The sequence below is a fragment of the Mirounga angustirostris genome, unplaced genomic scaffold (genome assembly GCF_029215605.1).
Source record: "Mirounga angustirostris isolate CCGP_5_RB_7025 unplaced genomic scaffold, mMirAng1.0.hap1 SCAF_10, whole genome shotgun sequence".
Lineage (NCBI taxonomy): Eukaryota > Metazoa > Chordata > Mammalia > Carnivora > Phocidae > Mirounga > Mirounga angustirostris.
In genome coordinates, this window is record NW_026991718.1 from 71,805,471 (window position 1) to 71,823,974 (window position 18,504).

Genomic DNA, 18,504 nt, shown 5'->3' on the forward strand with positions numbered 1-18,504 from the left:
GGGTGTGCCTGAGTGGCTCAGTCGTAAAGCGCCTGCCTTCGGCTCAGGTTATAATCCCAGGGTCCTGGGATCAAGCCCCAAGTTTCTCCCTCTCCCACTCCCCCTGCTTGTGTTTCCTCTCTCGCTGTGTCTCTCTCTGTCAAATAAATAAATAAAATCCTTAAAAAAAAAAAAAAAAGAATCAAACTATTACGTGACAGGCAATCACCACAAAATCATGATAATCTTAACAGTCCCAGTTCATTCTAGTTTGAAATCTACTCTGAGAATTCTAAGTTATAAAGTTCTAAATCTACTCTGAGAATTCTAAGTTATAAAGTTTGTTCTGTCTCGCTTAAGTATACAATAGAATTTTTCATTTTACTTATCAGTGACCCACAAATATCAAGAGCTTCCAATATTTTTTAAATATGTAAAAATACATCTCAAGCCATACTCACCTCAAAGATTTGAACAAAGAAACACTTCAACCAGTGAAAATCCCATAAAAAATTACATTGTTTCCATATTCATTTCTACCACGAAACATACATAACCAGTGCCAATTTTTTAGCCAAACTGTTAAAATGTAGTATTTAGGGGCGCCTGGGTGGCTCAGTCATTAAGCGTCTGCCTTCGGCTCAGGTCACGATCCCAGGGTCCTGGGATCTAACTCCACATCGGGCTCCCTGCTCCACGGGGAGCCTGCTTCTTCCTCTCCCCCTCCCCCTGCTTGTGTTCCCTCTCTCGCTGGTCTCTGTCAAATAAATAAATAAAATCTTAATTTAAAAAAAATGTAGTATTTATTATGCACTACACGTATTATATATACTTTCACCCTTATTACTTCCTACTCTTCACAACAATCCTTTAAGATTTATGATCTAGGGATGTCTGGGTGGCCTAGGTGGCTCAGTGGGTTAAGCATCTGCCTTTCGCTCAGGTCATGATCCCAGGGTGCTGGGATGGAGCCCCACATCGGGCTCCTTACTCAGTGGGAGCCTGCTTCTCCCTCTGCCTGCACCTCCCCCTGCTTGTGCACTTTCTCTGACAAATAAGTAAATAAAATATTTATTTTTTAAGAACTGCAAGGTCTTAAAAAAAAATTATTTAACAAAAAATGAAACTGCCTCTCATAAAGGTGAAGTAATTTATTAAGGAACCCACAACTTCTACATTGTAATGCTGTGCTAGGTCTTTTTTCCCCCTACAACCACTACGCTATCTCATCCACTTAAATGACAGTAATTGGGGTCTTTCCTGTGAAATCAATAAAACTCTTCTTGCCCTAAGGATATATGTTGCATAAATATAATGTAATTATATTTAAGGTTATGTTTCAATTTTTCTAGTCATTTCCTTAAATTTTTCACAAGCTTCATCATAGTAAAGATAAACTTAATTAGTATCAGTGATCCACAGTTTAGAACTTCACAGAGATGAATCAAGCAGCCTTCTACAAGTCATGACCACAATTTAAGAGTAAATTTGTATTGTAATCCACATACCTGATTCTCCATTTCTGGCAAGACAGCACTATTCACCTGCTCTCCCTTTTTGCCTTTCAACAACCGGTTGAGGTCCTGATAAATATCTTTTGTAAAAAAGTCAGCTCTTTTTCTTTCTGTGATCAGAATTCCTCCTCTCTGAATAACCTATTTTACAAGGAATAATTTAAATTACTTCAAGAAAAGGATTTAAAAAAGAAATGAGAAAAAACTATACCACAAATACAGTAGCAACAGCTTAACCAATTATTAACCCACATTAAATTTGTATATAATGTGCAAGACATTGGTAACATATAAACAAGTATTTTTAAAATCTATAAGCTAAGTTTCCATGAAAATTTAAAATTAAGTTCACATAAAGCTTTCAAAAAATAGTCCCAATAGTAAAAACTCTTAACAGAATAATAATACCTGTAGAATGTTGCTTAGATACTATCTATGCTAACAATGCCCATCATAGATTTGTTCTTTCCCAAGCAGTCTGTATGGCATTTGAGGCCCACAAAAAGAAAAGAATCCTTAGGGGATACAACATCGCTTAAATACCTAAATAAAGCACACACATACACAATCAGTATAATCAGAATTTTTTAAAAAGACTTGGTAAAATAAGAGGTTAAACGTCCCACTTGAACTATCAAATAACAACCCTGAAGACCTACATCTTATTTATTTGATAAACCCATGCTAAATACAGTAATAAATTGGTGGTTTTTTAATGGGCCTGAATAACCTCCCCCCACCCCAACTGTGAAAGCATTACTTTTTATCAGTTGTGATCCCCTGAAGATGATATTCTGTTACTTTTTTAGGAAGGAAGGAAGGAAGGAAGGAAGGAGAGGGGGAAATGATCTGAAGCAGAACAAGTCTTCAACAAGAAACAGCCTGTTCTAACGTCCTTTTAAAGATACAAAGTTCCTGGGGCGCCTGGGTGCCTCAGTCATTAGGCATCTGCCTTTGGCTCAGGTCATGATCCCAGGGTCCTGGGATTGAGCCCCACATCGGGCTCCCTGCTCCGCAGGAAGCCTGCTTCTCCCTCTCCCACTCCCCCTGCTTGTGTTCCTGCTCTCCCTCTCTGTCAAATAAATAAATATAATCTTTTTCGGGAAAAAAAGGAGGCGCCTGGGTGGCTTAGTCATTAAACGTCTGCCTTCAGCTCAGGTCATGATCATCGGGTCCTGGGATCGAACCCCGGATTGGGATCCCTGCTCCGCGGGAAGCCTGCTTCTCCCTCTCCCACTGCTTGTATTCCCTCTCTCACTGTGTCTCTCTCTGTCAAATAAATAAAATCTTAAAAAAAAAAGGGGGGGGGGAAGATACAAAGTTCCTGTGAAAGATGAACATCAAGATTTTCCTGAAAATACGGGGCGCCTGGGTGGCTCAGTTGGTTAAGCGACTGCCTTTGGCTCGGGTCATGATCCTGGAGTCCCGGGATCGAGTCCCACATCGGGCTCCCTGCTCAGCGGGGGGTCTGCTTCCCCCTCTGCCCTCTCCCTCTCGTGCTGTCTCTCATTCTCTCTCTCTCAAATAAATAAATAAAAATCTTTAAAAAAAAAAAAAGATTTTCCTGAAAATACGTTACTGTATTTAGATACAAAAAATGGACTTTTGAAGTTTTTGTTGTTTTTTTTAAATAAAACAGTGTCGATCATGTTAGTCTTTCCTAGGCTTAGATTTTCCTCCATCACTAACTTGATTCCCTTACCTGCCTCAGTTTTCCCATGTCTCCAGCAGTCTCTCCTCCTGGTAAAACACATTCCTTTGGTCCAATCTGAATCAGCAGAGCCTCCAAATTGGAGAACTGATCATTGTCGGGGAACTCACAAAGTCCTAGCTTCCGCTGTATGGAGTCAACATACCCAACTCCGACCTGTCTTTGGCCATCAACTGTAGATATTTTAACACCCACGACACCAATGGAAGCTGACATATCATTGTTACCAAAGAGAATGTCTTCAAACTGAGAAAGATTACCTGGAGAAGCCTTAACAAAGATAAAGAAAAATTTTAAGAACTGTTGACTGTACTTTAAAATTTTACTAGTAAACAAGCATTACCCAACCCTGACCAATTTTATTAACAAAATTTTCTCTTACAAAAAACTGCTTATAACAATATATTCCAATTATTATTACCTCATTTTCTATAAAGTATCCTCCCTATTTTTCCAATTATTTTCAGGACACTTGGTCATATCTAAAAATAAACGTATCAAAAGAGATTTTCAATTTGAAATTTGGCACTGGATTTATACACATAATCATTAAGGTGTCCAAAGTGATAATCCTATCAGTGGTATGCTTAGATTTCTATATCCTGTGAAAATATCTACCTATTAGTTGCACATACAGTATTTTCACTGACTATACCACACAGGAGACCAGTAAAATTAGCTAAAAATGCTGACCTTGGAAAGTCAATTCCCTATCAATATATTTATCTGTAAAAGGCAGAGATTGTTCTATATCAGTGATTTCCAAATACAGGGTCCTTGATCTATTTTCAATATTTCAAAAAGATTAGAAATCTCTAAGACTAATCTTCTAAGACTACACAAGTCAACTAAAGGTTCAAGTTTCTTTGCTTTTGGCTGAACTTGTGTCAGGTCAGTGGGTGACACTACATATTTCAACCTGATCAGAAGCTGAAATATGCTGGTAGCATATGGCATTTTGGGGGGCAACTGACGGCCCATGCTATGAAACAGGAGATAGTCACAAATTGTCCAAATGACCATGGTGACAGCCAATCTTAAGCAACCAACAGCCATCAACAGTTCAATAGTTCCTGAAGGTGTTTAGCGTCATAATCATGACAATCATTTATTTTTTATAACATGATTCTAAATATCTTATAACTATGGATTGTTGATTAAAATCTGGATCAAAAATGAAATGGAAGGGGGCACCTGGTTGGCTCAGTCATAAGAGTATGGGACTCTTGATCTCAGGGTCGTGAGTCTGAGCCCCATGTTGGGTGTAAAAATTACTTAAAATCTTTTTAAAATTTTTTATTTTATTATTTTTTCTTAAAGTAGGCTCCATGCCCAACGCTTGAACTCATGATCCTGAGATCAAGAGTTGCATGCTCTACCAACTGAGCCAGCCAGGCACCCTTTAAAAAATTTTTTTTTACTGAAATGGAAAAAGCATTATCTTGCACTCAAATTTTAAAAGCAGATTCAATTGCAAATGTAAACATCATACTTTTACATGTATACTTTGGATTTGCACAGATTATGAAGCACACCTTTAAAAAACTCTCAAAAGGGAACAAGTAGCTAATAAAATTGGGTTCTTGAGGGTGCTTAAAAATGATTAAGACTGGTAACCTGTGAACTAAATGGTATCCAAGATTTTTTCCTGCTCTGAACATACCACTGAGAACATGAGAAAAAAACCAATCATAGAGATCAACTATTTTAAATATCACTAAACTTTATCATAGAATCAATAGGCTAAAAAATGTAATGATAAATCAGTTTTTGCAGTTTTAGATCTGAACTTAACATGTCAGGATGAAGATACCACCTTTTTAATCTGATAAAAATAAATATTTGAAAAAATTTCCCCAACCTAAAAGGTAGGGGTTAAGGAGAATTCATCTTGAAGGATTCTGATATGTCAGAGTGAGGTGTGATGGGCTGATAATCAAGGTAATCTCTTAAACTTAAGATTCCACATTTTGGTGTTACTGAGTTCTGTGAAGAATGAGATAGAAAACATCACTTTGTGGTACCCTCAATTTTCTACTAAAATCTTTAAAGACATAGGCTAAAACTCTAAATAAAAGCCCCACCATTCTCAGGGAAACACCAATGAAAATCCCCAGGAATCTATAATGTTAAATGCTAAATTCTCCCACCCAGATATAATCTTCAGTAAATGTCCACATTTACAAAGGTGGGCAGGGGGAGAAGGACACACTATGGAACAAAGATTGAAGAAGATTATATTTGGGGATGCCTGGGTGACTCAGTTGGTTAAACATTTGTCTTCAGCTCTGGTCATGGTCCCAGGGTCCTGGGAATGAGTCCTGCATCGGGCTCCCTGCTCAGCAGGGTGCCTGTTTCTCCATCTGCCTGCTGTTCCCCCTGTTGCATTCTTTCTCTCTGACAAATAAATAAATAAATCTTAAAAAAGAAATAAAAATTATATTTGGGGTAGTACCAAGATCAAATGTTTAAGTATTCTATTAAACCTCACAAGAAAAAAAAAAAAAAAATCAAAGGACTTTCAAATTGGAAAACATAAAAAAAAAAAAAACCTTCTAATTTTACTGTTTATGGAGAAACAGATCCAAGAGAAGGTTGGGAAAATTGCCAAGGACACCCAGAGGGACAGCTGAGAAAAGAACATATGCTGACTGTAAGCCCAGAGCACTGTCTCCCTTATCACACATTTACTCCCTTTCGAGAATAAATCTCGCCTCCCCAACTACATTCTAACCATTAATTTATTCCAGTATTATTGGGAACCTACTACTGGGAACCTACTCTGCAGGCACTGCCTTTGAACATCAAACACAGGACCTTACAGACTAACTATGAAGGTATCATTATACAAAACAAAATAGCACTAGTATGGTCCATGAAGGCATAGAAGCATTCATGTCAATGAGCCTTTCTAGGGACACCAAGAAATATGATCACCATTAAAGTCCCTGACTTATAAAAAATTATAAAGTTAATGGAAGAGAAAGGACATACAAAGATACAAACACATTACAAATGTGTACAAATGAGGGGCGCCTGGCTGGCACGTGACTCGATTGTAAATTCAAGCCCCACCTTGGGTGCAGAGATTATTTTAAATTCATAAAGTTTAGGGGCACCTGGGTGGCTCAGTTGGTTGGGCGACTGCCTTCGGCTCAGGTCATGACCCTGGAGTCCCTGGATCGAGTCCTGCATTGGGCTCCCTGCTCGGCAGGGAGTCTGCTTCTCCCTCTGACCCTCCTCCCTCTCATGCTCTCTGTCTCTCATTCTCTCTCTCTCAAATAAATAACATCTTTAAAAAAAAAATTAATAAAGTTTAAAAAATAAAAAAAATTTGATAATAAAAAAGGGGGGATGCCTGGGTGGCTTAGCCGGTTAAGTGCCAGACTCTTGATTTCTGCTCAGGTCATGATCTCAAGGTTATGAGATTGAGCTGGCCTTGGGGCTCCTGCTCAGTGAGGAGTCTGCTTGAAAATCTCTCCCTCTGTCCCTCCCCTAACTTGCTCTCGAGCTCTTTCTCAAATAAAAAAATCTTTTTTTTTTTTTTAAAAGATTTTATTTGAGAGAGAGAGAAAGAGAACAGGATAGGGAGAAAGCACAAGCAGGAGCCCAACGTGGGGCTCGATCCCAGGACCCTGGGATCATGTCCTGAGCTGAAGGCAGACGCTTAACTGACTGAGCCACCCAGGCGCCCCTCAAATAAATAAACCTTTAAAAATAAAAATAGGGTGCCTGGGTGGCTCAGTCTGTTAAGCGTCTGACTCTTGATTAGGTCATGATCTAAGGGTACTGGGATAGAGCCCCACGTCTGGCTCCATGCTCAACGTGGAGTCTGCTTGAGATTCTCTCTCTCCCTCTCCCTCTGCCCCTCCCACTCATGCTGTCTGTCTCTTGCAAATAAAGAAATAAAATCTTCAAAAAAAATTTTTTTTTAATCTTAAAAAACAAATGTGTATAAATGAGATATTTGGGATACAGTAAATCTGTGTGATACTACTTTAAAAACAGTAAAATCAAATCTTTGTTTAATGCTGGTATTCAATTTTATATAAAGTCTATTTTATTTAGGTTTCAGGGATACTGACTAAGCTCACATTTTCATAATATGGATTTACTGAATTTCTAAATTGCTATTAAACTGTGATTTTAAAAACCACATGCTAAAGAATATTTATTTCTCAAAACATTTTATTATCACAACCTGGTTAAAATATTAAAACACACAATAGAATTCCCCCACATCATTATTTTTTCTACTCTTAAAAATCATAACCAAATTAAAGAGGAAGATAATTACCTTAAATGCCAAATACCAATCATTCTCCTTTGAGGCCTTATTTCCAGCTCTATTCTTATAAACTTCAACTCTGTACTGTCGAACTAGAAGAAGATCTTTTACAAAAGATTCAAAATTCATTTTACTAAGCACAACACTCTCCAGAGTCTTTGTTCCTAAAGAAAAATATTAAAAATACATGTTACAGATTTGAGGATTTAAAGTAGTAAGTGTTCAAGTACTCAAAACAATGGCTCCCCTGAAGCTAAATTCTTCTCTCAGTAATTCATTCCTTCAATAAACTATTTATCAAGAACTTATTGGGGCGCCTGGGTGGCTCAGTTGGTTAAGCAACTGCCTTCGGCTCAGGTCATGATCCTGGAGTCCCTGGATTGAGTCCCGCATCGGGCTCCCTGCTCGGCAGGGAGTCTGCTTCTCCCTCTGACCCTCCCCCCTCTCATGTACTCGCTCTCTCTCATTCTCTCTCTCTCAAATAAATAAATAAAATCTTTAAAAAAAAGAACTTATTACTCGTCCCAGTTGAAGGGTATAAAAAGGTGAAGAGATGTAGCACCCCACTCAGCCCCCTTCTGTGGAACCTACACATCAAATTAAAAAATTAAGAAGATACAAAGATAAAAGAATGAATATATACATATATAGCTAAACTTACTTGTCCTTTCTTATAATTAGTTTCTCAGAAGTCTGAATAAAAGTCTTGTAACTATATTAGTACTTGTACAGAATTAAGCTTTTTCCAAAAAATCCATAAAAGTGAATTAGTCATTATTCACTGCAAAATGTTCTAAGCAACACAGATCAAAATTCAAAGGTTCAAAAAAGTACAGCAAAGGAGACTTCCCTTTCACCAATAGCCTACACATCCAATTCACCAGCCAAGTGCTATCAAGTTTATAAAATATATTCCCAAACACAAGCTGTGCACACAAGCATTACTTTGTTCCTCTCTTATATCAGTAAATGCATACTACAAACACTGTTCTATATCTTGGCTTTTTTTAATTTTAATATATTCTGGAGGTTGTTCATCAGTACAATCAGCTCCTTTCTGTTTACAGCTGCAAACATTCCAATGACTCTGAGGATGTTCTATAATTTAGTCTTACTGATGGACATATAGGTTGTTTCCAGTCTCTGCTATTACAACAATGCTGCATAAATAATCTTGTACATGCTTCACTCTCCAAACATGTGAGTACATCTGTAAGATAAAGCCCCAAAACTGGAAATTATCAAAGAATATGAGTAATTTTGATAAATATTGCCAGACTATTCTCCTTGGTTGGCTGTGGCAATTAATACTATCATCCATAAGTATGAGTGCATCTATTTCCCCTATCCAATCAACAAGAGTTTTAAAACTTCCTGGTCTTTATCTTAGATCACTACTCAACTGGGAACAATCTTGCTTCTCGAGCAGACATCTGCCAATGTCTGGGAACATTTGGGTTGTCACAACTGGGGGACGGAGGAAAGGGGAGTACTAATGGAATCTAATGGTGAGGCAGAGTTGCTGTTAAACATGCACAGGATAGCCCCTTACAACAACAAATTATTCAGTCCAAAATATCAATAGTGCCAAGGTCAAGAACTCTTATTAGATAGGGAAGTGTCCCACCTTAGTTTTGATTTGCAATTATCAATTTCCTACAAAATTAATAAAATCACCCATACCACCAAATGGAATAAAAACTCAGTTTTCATACAGGAGAGGTAATACCAATTATTCATTTAAAGGTAATACTTGGAGGTTCTGGGTGGCTCAGTCAATTAAGTAGCTGCCTTCAGTTCCGGTCATGATCCCAGGATCCTGGGATCCAGCCCCACATCGGGCTCTCTGCTCAGCGGGGAGAGCCTGCTTCTCCCTCTCCCCCTGCTTGTGCTCTCGCTTGTTCTCTAATAAATATTTTAAAATAAATAAAAATAAAGGTGATACTTGTAGATTATGCTGACAATTCTGGATCTTATTAAAGATTTAATCTAAGGGGCGTCTGGGTGGCTCAGGTGGTTAAGCATCTGCCTTTGGCTCAGGTCATGATCCCAGGGTCCTGTGATTGAGTCCCACATCGGGCTCCCTGATCAGCAGGGAGTCTGCTTCTCCCTCTCCCTCTGCCTGCTGCTTGGCCTACCTGTGTGAGTGCTCACATACTCTCTGTCAAATAAATAAATCTTTGAAAAAAAAAAAATAAAAAAGATGTAACCTGAATTTTTTAAAAGATTTTATTTATTTATCTGACAGAAAGAGACACAGTGAGAAAGGGAACACAAGCAGGGGGAGTGGGAGTGGGAGAGGGAGAAGCAGGCTTCCCACGAAGCAAGGAGCCCGATGCAGGGCTCGATTCCTGAAACCCGGGATCATAACCTGAGCCTAAGGCAGACGTTTAACAACTGAGTCACCCAGGTGCTCCTGTAACCTAAATTTAATAACAGATCATGCCAAGTACACATATCAAACATAAACAAGCATAAAGATTAATTAAATGACATAAGGCGGGGCGCCTGGGTGGCTCAGTCGGTTGGGCGACTGCCTTCAGCTCAGGTCATGATCCTGGAGTCCCCGGATCGAGTCCCGCATCGGGCTCCCTGCTTGGCAGGGAGTCTGCTTCTCCCTCTGACCCTCCTCCCTCTCATTCTGTCTCAAATAAATAAATAAAATCTTTAAATAAATAAATAAATAAATAAATGACATAAGGCAATTGTTTTGTACAGCTAAGGACAGCTGAGACTTCCAATATCCCTTTCATTAGTTACAAGTACTAGCAAGAATTCCCACTGTCAGACACCCTGAAAAAGGGCTCACTTCTTGCCTAAGGTTCTTCCCTAGAACATTCCTCATTACCTCACCCAGGACTGGCAAACAAATATCTACAGGGACCGGGCAGGTACCAAACAAGCAAAGGAAGCCAAAAGAAGAGCAACAACAGAGCTGACATGACAAGTGGCTTCAAAAGAGACCATATGAAGTGGTGGAAACAGTGACAAAAGAAGGAAAGCACATCAGGGTAAAGGAGGAATCTAGACTATGTCAGAGAGAGCAACCACTCAGCTCCAAACCCGTTGCTGAACTGCAGGGATATTTACACCCCGAGTTTTCAACTGTGCAGATTTTCCAGAAGCAGCTCAAAATATGAATTTTTTCCCTGAAATCTCCCCATCTTTAAAATACAGGCAATCAGTTCAAACTTAGAGCAAAATACTATGTAGGCCACCAGTTTTCAACTCAGTATGTTTAACAGTCATTTTCTTAGAAACTTGAATAGACTGCTGTTTCTTTAGCTTGCATTTTTTTTTTAGCTTTTTTTATTTTTTTAGCTTGCATTTAGAAAGCAAGTTATATGAAAATTATGTTTACTCTAGAATCCCATTCAACAAGGCCTGTACTCACATTCTCAGAAGCATGTGCGAGACCGAAGGCCTCCAGCCTGCAACAGACTTTTATCTCCCAACTAACACTCACTCAGGATCAGAACCTGAGTGGAATGGTCGGCCCTATCTAAATTATTTCCTGGTTTGGGGGCGCCTGGGTGGTCAGTAGGTTACGCATCTACTTTCGGCTCGGGTCATGATCCCGGGGTCCTGGGATCAAGCCCCACATCAGGCTCCCTGCTCAGCGGGAAGCCTGCTTCTCCTCTGCCTGCCGCTCCCCCTGCTTGTGCTCTCTCCCTCTGTCAAATAAATAAAATCTTTAAAAATAATTAATAAATAATTTCCTGGTTTTGCCTAGCACTCATCCCATTTTGCCCGAGCCTCTTTTAGTTTTAATACTCAAAGTCCAATGTCCCAGGAGCCCCCTGGGTCCCAAGCAAATCAGAATGACCGGTCGGTCACCCTACCAATCCATCCAGTTGAATTCGACATGAGTAACATTATTCATTATAAAGATGTCATAAAAATAAAAATGAAGGGAAAAAAAACTTGCTCAAGAAAAGCAGCAGAAGCACCTGGGTGGCTCAGTCAGTTAAGTTTCCAACTCTTGGTTTTGGCTGAGGCCATGATCTCATGGTTGTGAGATCGAGCCCCAAGCTGGGTTCTGTGTGGAGTCCACTTTAGATTCTCTCTCTCCCTCTGCCCCTTACCCCTGCTAGGGCTGGGTCTAACAAATAAAATCTTTAAAAAAAAGAAAAGAAAAAGAAAAAGAAAAGGAAAGGAAAGGAAAAGCAGCACACTAGAGTTAATACAAAATCAGAGAATTTCTCCTACCTAAAGGCACTGATAAACACCACTGTATTACCAGCAACTTCCAGTAAACACAAGAGTTCAAAACCACTGTTTCTCAGGGGCACCTGGGTGGCTCAGTTGTTAAGCGTCTGCCTTCGGCTCAGGTCATGATCCCAGGGTCCTGGGATCGAGCCCCGCATCGGGCTCCCTGCTCTGTGAGAAATTTGCTTCTCCCTTTCCCACTCCCCCTGCTTGTGTTCCCTCTCTCGCTGTGTCTCTCTCCATCAAATAAATAAATAAAATCTTTAAAAAAAGAAAACAGGGCGCCTGGGTGGCTCACTCATTAAGCGTCTGCCTTCGGCTCAGGTCATGATCCCGGAGTCCTGGGATCGAGCCCCACATCGGGCTCCCTGCGCTGCGGGCAGCCTGCTTCTCCCTCTCCCACTCCCCCTGCTTGTGTTCCTTCTCTCGCTCTCTCTCTCTGTCAAATAAATCTTTAAAAAAAAACAAAACAAAAAACAAAAACAAAACAAAACAAAAAAAACCCCACTGTTTTTCACATCATCCTTTAAATTAAAAGGCAAAATGTAAAGTCCAACTCAGCAAAAACAAATCTGAGAGGGAAAAAAAAACATTAGTCTGGCAAAATTCTGAAATAGCTCTTAAGTCATTAAACCAGTAGGATGTGCCTGGAGAACTGTCTTAACAGCACACGGTTTTTAAAGTACCTGAAACTGAATGCCATCACAGGATGAACAAGCACTCTCAGATCCACAAGGCCCACCACTCCCTCTTATACCCAACTACTTTGCACATCAATGTTATCTACCTGGTTCTAGATAGGAAGAATCCAGAGCAATCTGGTCTCTTTAATACTGACGCTTTCAACAACAGGAACACAGATTCATAACAGTGGTGATTTCTTAAGAGTGGGTGGGGTGAAGAGACAAATGAGGTGATTCCCCTCCCTCCATGGCCTCCCCTATCTCCATTGCTAATGTACAATCAGGCTGCCCAGCTGCCAAGGTTATCCTCCAAAGATACTATTTCTCTCAAAGGAGTTTCTGTGACATACTGGGTGGCAGTGCATTAAGTCTTATTTACTGACAAGCATCTAAAGTATAGCTACTCTATGTTGCTGGTGAAGAGACTGGCATTGTAGGCTTTGTCTAACCAGCTAGGAAGTAAAACTGACCTCCTGGTGTGAAATAAGGGGAACAGGAACAGAAAGCTACCCAGCCTCCACCTGGGGTACAGCAGAAGGAATAGCCTCAGGTTCATACAAGATTCTTCTCTTCAAGAATAATTTGGAGACCCCAACATCATTCACCTGACAATTACCATGTGCCTGCTACATGTGGACGTTGTCCCAGGGGCTAGGGTTCAGAGGCAGACATTAGTTAAAACATAGATCCTGCTCTCTAAGAGCTTTCAGTCTATTGGGATAGACAGGCAATAGGTAGAATAAATGCTGTGTCTAAGGTAAGGAGAAGATCCAAGAGCAGGGAATACCTAAGAGGGGCAGGGCAGCTAACCAGGCAGTCTTAACATGGGAATTAACAAAGGCTTCCAAATGGAGATGCTTTCTAAGTTGAGTTTTGACAACAAAAGATGCACAAACTAAGTAACTTTCTTTTTCAGTGACTCACATTCCTTATTTATAAATTGGAGCTAGGTACTAACCCATCTCACAGGGCTTTTTTATAACACTGTGAGCACTAGAAGTTGAAGATTAAAAGTAGCTAAAAAGATGTAAGTCTAAATGCGAATAGAATGAGCCAGATAGAGGAAACAGAAAGCTACCTCTGAGAAGACAGGATTGGGATCCAGACCAAAGCAAAAGGCTCATCTCTTCACTGGCACAACAGGGAGGAAAGAATGGGTACAGATGAAATTAGAAAGTATAGGTTCAGGAAATAACCCAAATGTCTGTGAACTGGAAAATGGATAAAACCAAGATATGGTATATCCATACAGTAGAATATTATTTGGCAATAAAAAGGAATAAAGTACTGATAGCAGAGATAAATCTTGAAAAGTTAAAGAAGCCAGTCATGAAAGACCACATATTTTATGATTCCATTTTTTTTTTTAATTTTTATTTATTTGAGAGTGCACGCATGCACGCATGAGCAGGGGGAGGGGCAGAGGTAGAGGGAGAAGCATACTTCCCGCTGAGCAGGGAGCCCAATGTGGGACTTGATCCCAAGACCCTGGGATCATGACCTGAGCCGAAGGCAGATGCTTAACAAACTGAGCCACCCAGGCGCCCTTATGATTCCATTTTTATGAAATGTCCAGAATAAGCAAATCTAGAGAGATGGCAAGTTAGTGGTTGCCTAGCATTGGGAGAACTGGGGGGGGGGGGGGGGGGGGTGACTGCTAATGGGTACACGGTTTCTTTTGGGGACAAAAATGTTTTAAAAATTTACTGTGGGGGTACCTGGCTGGCTCAGTCAGTAGAGCATCCATCCAACTCTTGATCTCAGGGTCGAGGTTGAGCCCCATGTTGGGTATAGAGATTACTTAAAAAAATAAATAAAAATAAATAAATAAGATGCACTGTGGTGGGGCACTTGGGTGGCTCAGTCAGTTGAGTGTCCAAATCTTATCTCAGCTCAGGTCTTGATCTCAGGGTCGTTGAGTTCAAGCCCCATGTTGGGCTCCACACCGGGCATGGAGCCTACTTTAAAAAAAAAAAAAATGGGGCGCCTGGTGGCTCAGGTCATGATCCTAGAGTCCCGGGATCGAGTCCCACATCAGGCTCCCTGCTGAGGAAGGAGTCTGCTTCTCCCTCTGACCCTCCCCCCTCTCTCATGCTCTCTCTCGCTCATTCCCTCTCTCAAATAAATAAAATCTTAAAAAAAAAAGATGTACTGTGATGATGGTTGCTTAACTTTGTGAATATACTAAAAACCCCTGAATTATAAAACAAAACACTGAAATGTATACTTTATATGTGTGAATCAAAAATAAATAAATGTGTGAATCATATTATATGTGAATAATACCTCAACAAACCAGTTATATTAAAAAAATAAAAAGTATAGGTTTGAGGACAGGAAACTGAGGGAGTTCTAACAATTTCTGCTTTCTATAGTCAGAGACAAGTTTGAATGCTAAAGAATGCTGGAAAGGTCACAGGCTCCGAGATTTGCCTCAAGCGCAAGTGCATGGGATCCTCATCAGGTATTTATAGTTCATCAGGCGCTACAGTCCAGATATAATTTACCAATCTAGGGTCATTTCTGCAATAAGCAATGCTGCCTAGAAACGTAACTAACCTTCTTAACTTGATCACGGTTTCCAGGTGGAATAGAGAAGCACAGGAAAAGGTTTTGTTAACCCTTTACCTAAATGGTAAAATAATAAAATGAAGGAAAATTCCTCCCAAGAAACAAGTATTGGCAGCCTTACATTATTTAAAAAGATGCTCAGTTACACTGCACCTTGCACAGTGAAAACTTCAAGACACCCACTTTGGGAATCCCTGGGACATTTTTGAGTCCCTCCTTCTTTCATTTATTTCAGCCAATTTCTAGTAACAAATGATCAATCTTTTTATAACTGTTATTATCCAGGGCAACTGGGTGGCTCAAATGGTTAAGTGTCTGCCTTCGGCTCAAGTCACGATCACCAGGTCCTGGGATCCAGCCCCATGTTGGGCTCCCAGCTCAGCAGGGGAGTCTGCTTCTCCCTCTCCCTCTGCTTCTCCCCCTGCTTGTGCTCTCTCTCTCTCAAATGAATAAATAAAATCTTTAAAAAAAAAAAAATTTTTTTACTGTTATTATCCTACCCAAACACATATTAGGACAATCTTCTACCTAAAATGTGTGTTTGGCATAAACGTCTAACCTAAGAACTACATGCTTAGGAATAACTCACATTTACTTGCTAATCTCTGAAAAGTTAAATTCACCTTTAACACTATTCTCAACATGAATAGGAGGTGACTGTCTAGATTATTCTTAGAAATGTGCCCAGTAAACACCTACATTTTAACCTTCAAGAGCAATGAAAGGAAAATTTTTGTTTTTTAAAAGTCTATACTCCAGTATAGAAGATTCTGGATATTCATACTAAATTTCCTTCCCAATAAATGGGTGTAATGCTTAGCATCCATTATTCCTTTCATAATCTAAATTAGAAAAATAAAAGCATTAGAATCATTAACAGGTGCTTAGAAAAATCAGTGATTCAATTTACACAAACATACAAGGACGTTTATAACTTTTTACATCATATTAAATACTTAAGTTATTCTAAACTGCATAATACAAAAATAGGAGAGCTAAGTGCACTAGCCTTGAATAAGTTTAAAACTGGAAAGGAACTTAGACCATCATCAACTATGAAGCCATCCCTCACTACTTCTGGCTGGTCTTCACTGATCCTAATCTCTCTCCTCTTGCCCCTTCTAACCCATCCCCCATCTTACAGCCAAACATCCAACACACCACTCCACCTTGTCATCCAACCTCTGGGCCTACAGCATAAAATTTCAACTCAGTACAACAACAACAAAAAGCCTTTCATCCTCTGACCCCACCCACCTGGGCTACCCTCCTCCAGGTTCTCTGCTCCAGAGACACCAATCTGCCCCCTTTCAGGCCCTCTCCCCAGCAAACGTCTAGTCCTTCAAGACTCAAGTGGAATTTAGCTTCTCATCCAATGCTGCTTCTGTGGTCTCCAATTGTTGCCATTCCTGTTTCTATGCCTCTTCCAACAACTTGCTATGGTGCACACCTCCACAGTTCTTCACCTTCAATTATTGTTTATTTCTGCCTTGCTCTCCACTAGAGTGAGCTCTGTGAAGGCAGGGATACGGTCTTTCCCAGTGTCCATAACCCTGACACAGCAGCACTCAACAAATTTTTGTCTGATGAATGAAATATTAACATTCCACCTGCATGTGTCAAAGGCAGGACTAGGACCCACGACTCCTCACTCCCCCCACAATGCTCTTTCCATCATCCCAACGATGCCGGGCAGTAAAGCAATCAACATAAAACATCTAGAACATCTAGCTCACCTAGGGTGAGAAGTTTGTAGCCTTACAGGGAGAGATGATGCGGGGGAGATGGGGTCGGATTACGGAGGGCACGCAATGCCGAGCTGAGGCAAAGACATACGTGAGTAGCCCAAAGCCACACAGCTATTAACTGGAGGCGCCGCGACGTGAATCCGAGAAATCTGGCTCCAAGTCCGAGGTCTAACAGCAACCCGTTCCAGATCCCCACACTGAACCAGAGGTGTTAAGTGGAGTGTGGGCAAAACCACATTGGTGACATGAAATGGTCTCCCAAACCCCCTATTTCAAATCTCACTCCCGGACCGGGGTTTGCGGGGGAGATCTACAGGGCCAAGGCGGGGCCGCGGGCAGACACCCACGCGACTGCTGTGCAATTAAAAAGAACAGTATATTAAAACGCCTGCCAGAGTGGACGCTCCCTCCGTGTCCCTTGTTAGTTCAGGTCTGGGGCCGCTGCAGAGGGACACACTCAGGGCGGGGGCAGGGCAGGGGCGGATGGCGCCCCACCTGGCCGGGCAGCGGCCGGCGAAAGCGCCATCCCTGGGAGGCACCGACGTCCCCGCCCCCGTGCCTCCTCGCCCGAGAGCCCGCTCGCCACCCGCGGCCTGAGGGGAGCCCACGCCGTCCCGGCCCTCACCTGCCGGCCCTATGTACTTGACTACCCCCTGGGTCTTGAACACTTCTCGGGCAGCCAGCAGCGCGTCCTCGTGGTGCGCCGTGTAGAAGTCGCCCCGGTCGAAGAGCCGCACCGTGGTGGTCGGCTTCTCCGGCATGGCCTGGAAGAAGCGCACGAAGCCGACCTCGGCCGCGCTCTCCAGCTGCAGCGTTTCCTTCGGCTGCACCGCCATTTCGGAACCTCTTCCCCGCCTGCCACAAGGAACTGCGCGACCCCGCACCCCCTAAGCTGTTTCCCGCCTCCCTTCCCTCCCTCCCGTGCGGCGTCCGGCCTTTGCTGAGACACCCAATCACAACCACCGCTGCGTTTCGGTGGGTGGGAGTCCGCCTCGGCAGCCAATCATAGGCGGACGCGGCCCAGCTTCCCGCGCACGCTGGTAATTCTGTCTACTGCGCACGCGTAAACCTAGGTCGCGCGCCGACCCTGGCAGACGGACATCCTTAAAAGATTTCAGGTCCAGGTGTTTCTGCAGTGCTCGGGTGGAATCCGGGTGGAGAGGTAGTTAGGGAAGGCGGCCAGGTGGGCCGCTCTGGCGGTTTTGAGTTTAGTACTCGGAAGCATGAGAGTGAAATCAGAAAGAACCTCGAGAACAAGGAAAAACCAGCCTTTTTCCCCATCACTACATTTTTTTTTTAAACTTCACCTCCTCTCTGAGCACTGAGTAATGTATACAATCGTTGAATCACTATATTGTACCCCTGTAAGTAACATAACACTACGTTAATACTGGAATTAAAAAAATAAAACTGCACCCCTCTCTCCCTAACAGCCTTTCCTTTTCCTTTTTAACCAACTGCCAACATCAAGATTATAGGTTTTTCCATAACCTCCTTATTGCTCTATACTAGCCACATTCTCGTTTCCTCCACTCTGACTCATTCAAAAACATTTTTTTTTAAGGATTTTGTTTATTTATTTGACAGAGAGGGAACACAAGCAGGGCGAGTGGGAGAGGAAGACTCAGGCCTCCGGCAGAGCAGGGAGCCTGATGTGGGCCTCGATCCTAGGACGCGGGGATCATGACCTGAGCGGAAGGCAGATGCTTAACGAATGAGCCACCCAGGAGCCCACATTCAAAAACATTTATATGGCCTTCTATGTGCCAGCCTCTTCTAGAATCTGAGGATCACTAGTAAT

At 41.6% G+C, this 18,504-nt stretch overlaps 1 protein-coding gene across 1 annotated transcript in view; it reads right to left on the reverse strand.

Annotated features, from left to right (window-relative positions):
- Positions 1-17,600, reverse strand: part of MSH2 (mutS homolog 2) — an 80,862-nt gene extending 63,262 nt beyond the window's left edge. Inside the window, exons 1-4 of the mRNA XM_045885046.3 lie at positions 17,329-17,600; positions 7,502-7,656; positions 3,196-3,474; positions 1,488-1,634 (exon numbers count right to left, since the gene is read on the reverse strand). Of these exons, the coding sequence (XP_045741002.1) occupies positions 1,488-1,634; positions 3,196-3,474; positions 7,502-7,656; positions 17,329-17,539 (792 nt within the window). The 5' untranslated portion in view covers positions 17,540-17,600. The remainder of the gene's footprint in view (positions 1-1,487; positions 1,635-3,195; positions 3,475-7,501; positions 7,657-17,328) is intronic.
- Between the last annotated feature and the right edge of the window lie 904 nt (positions 17,601-18,504).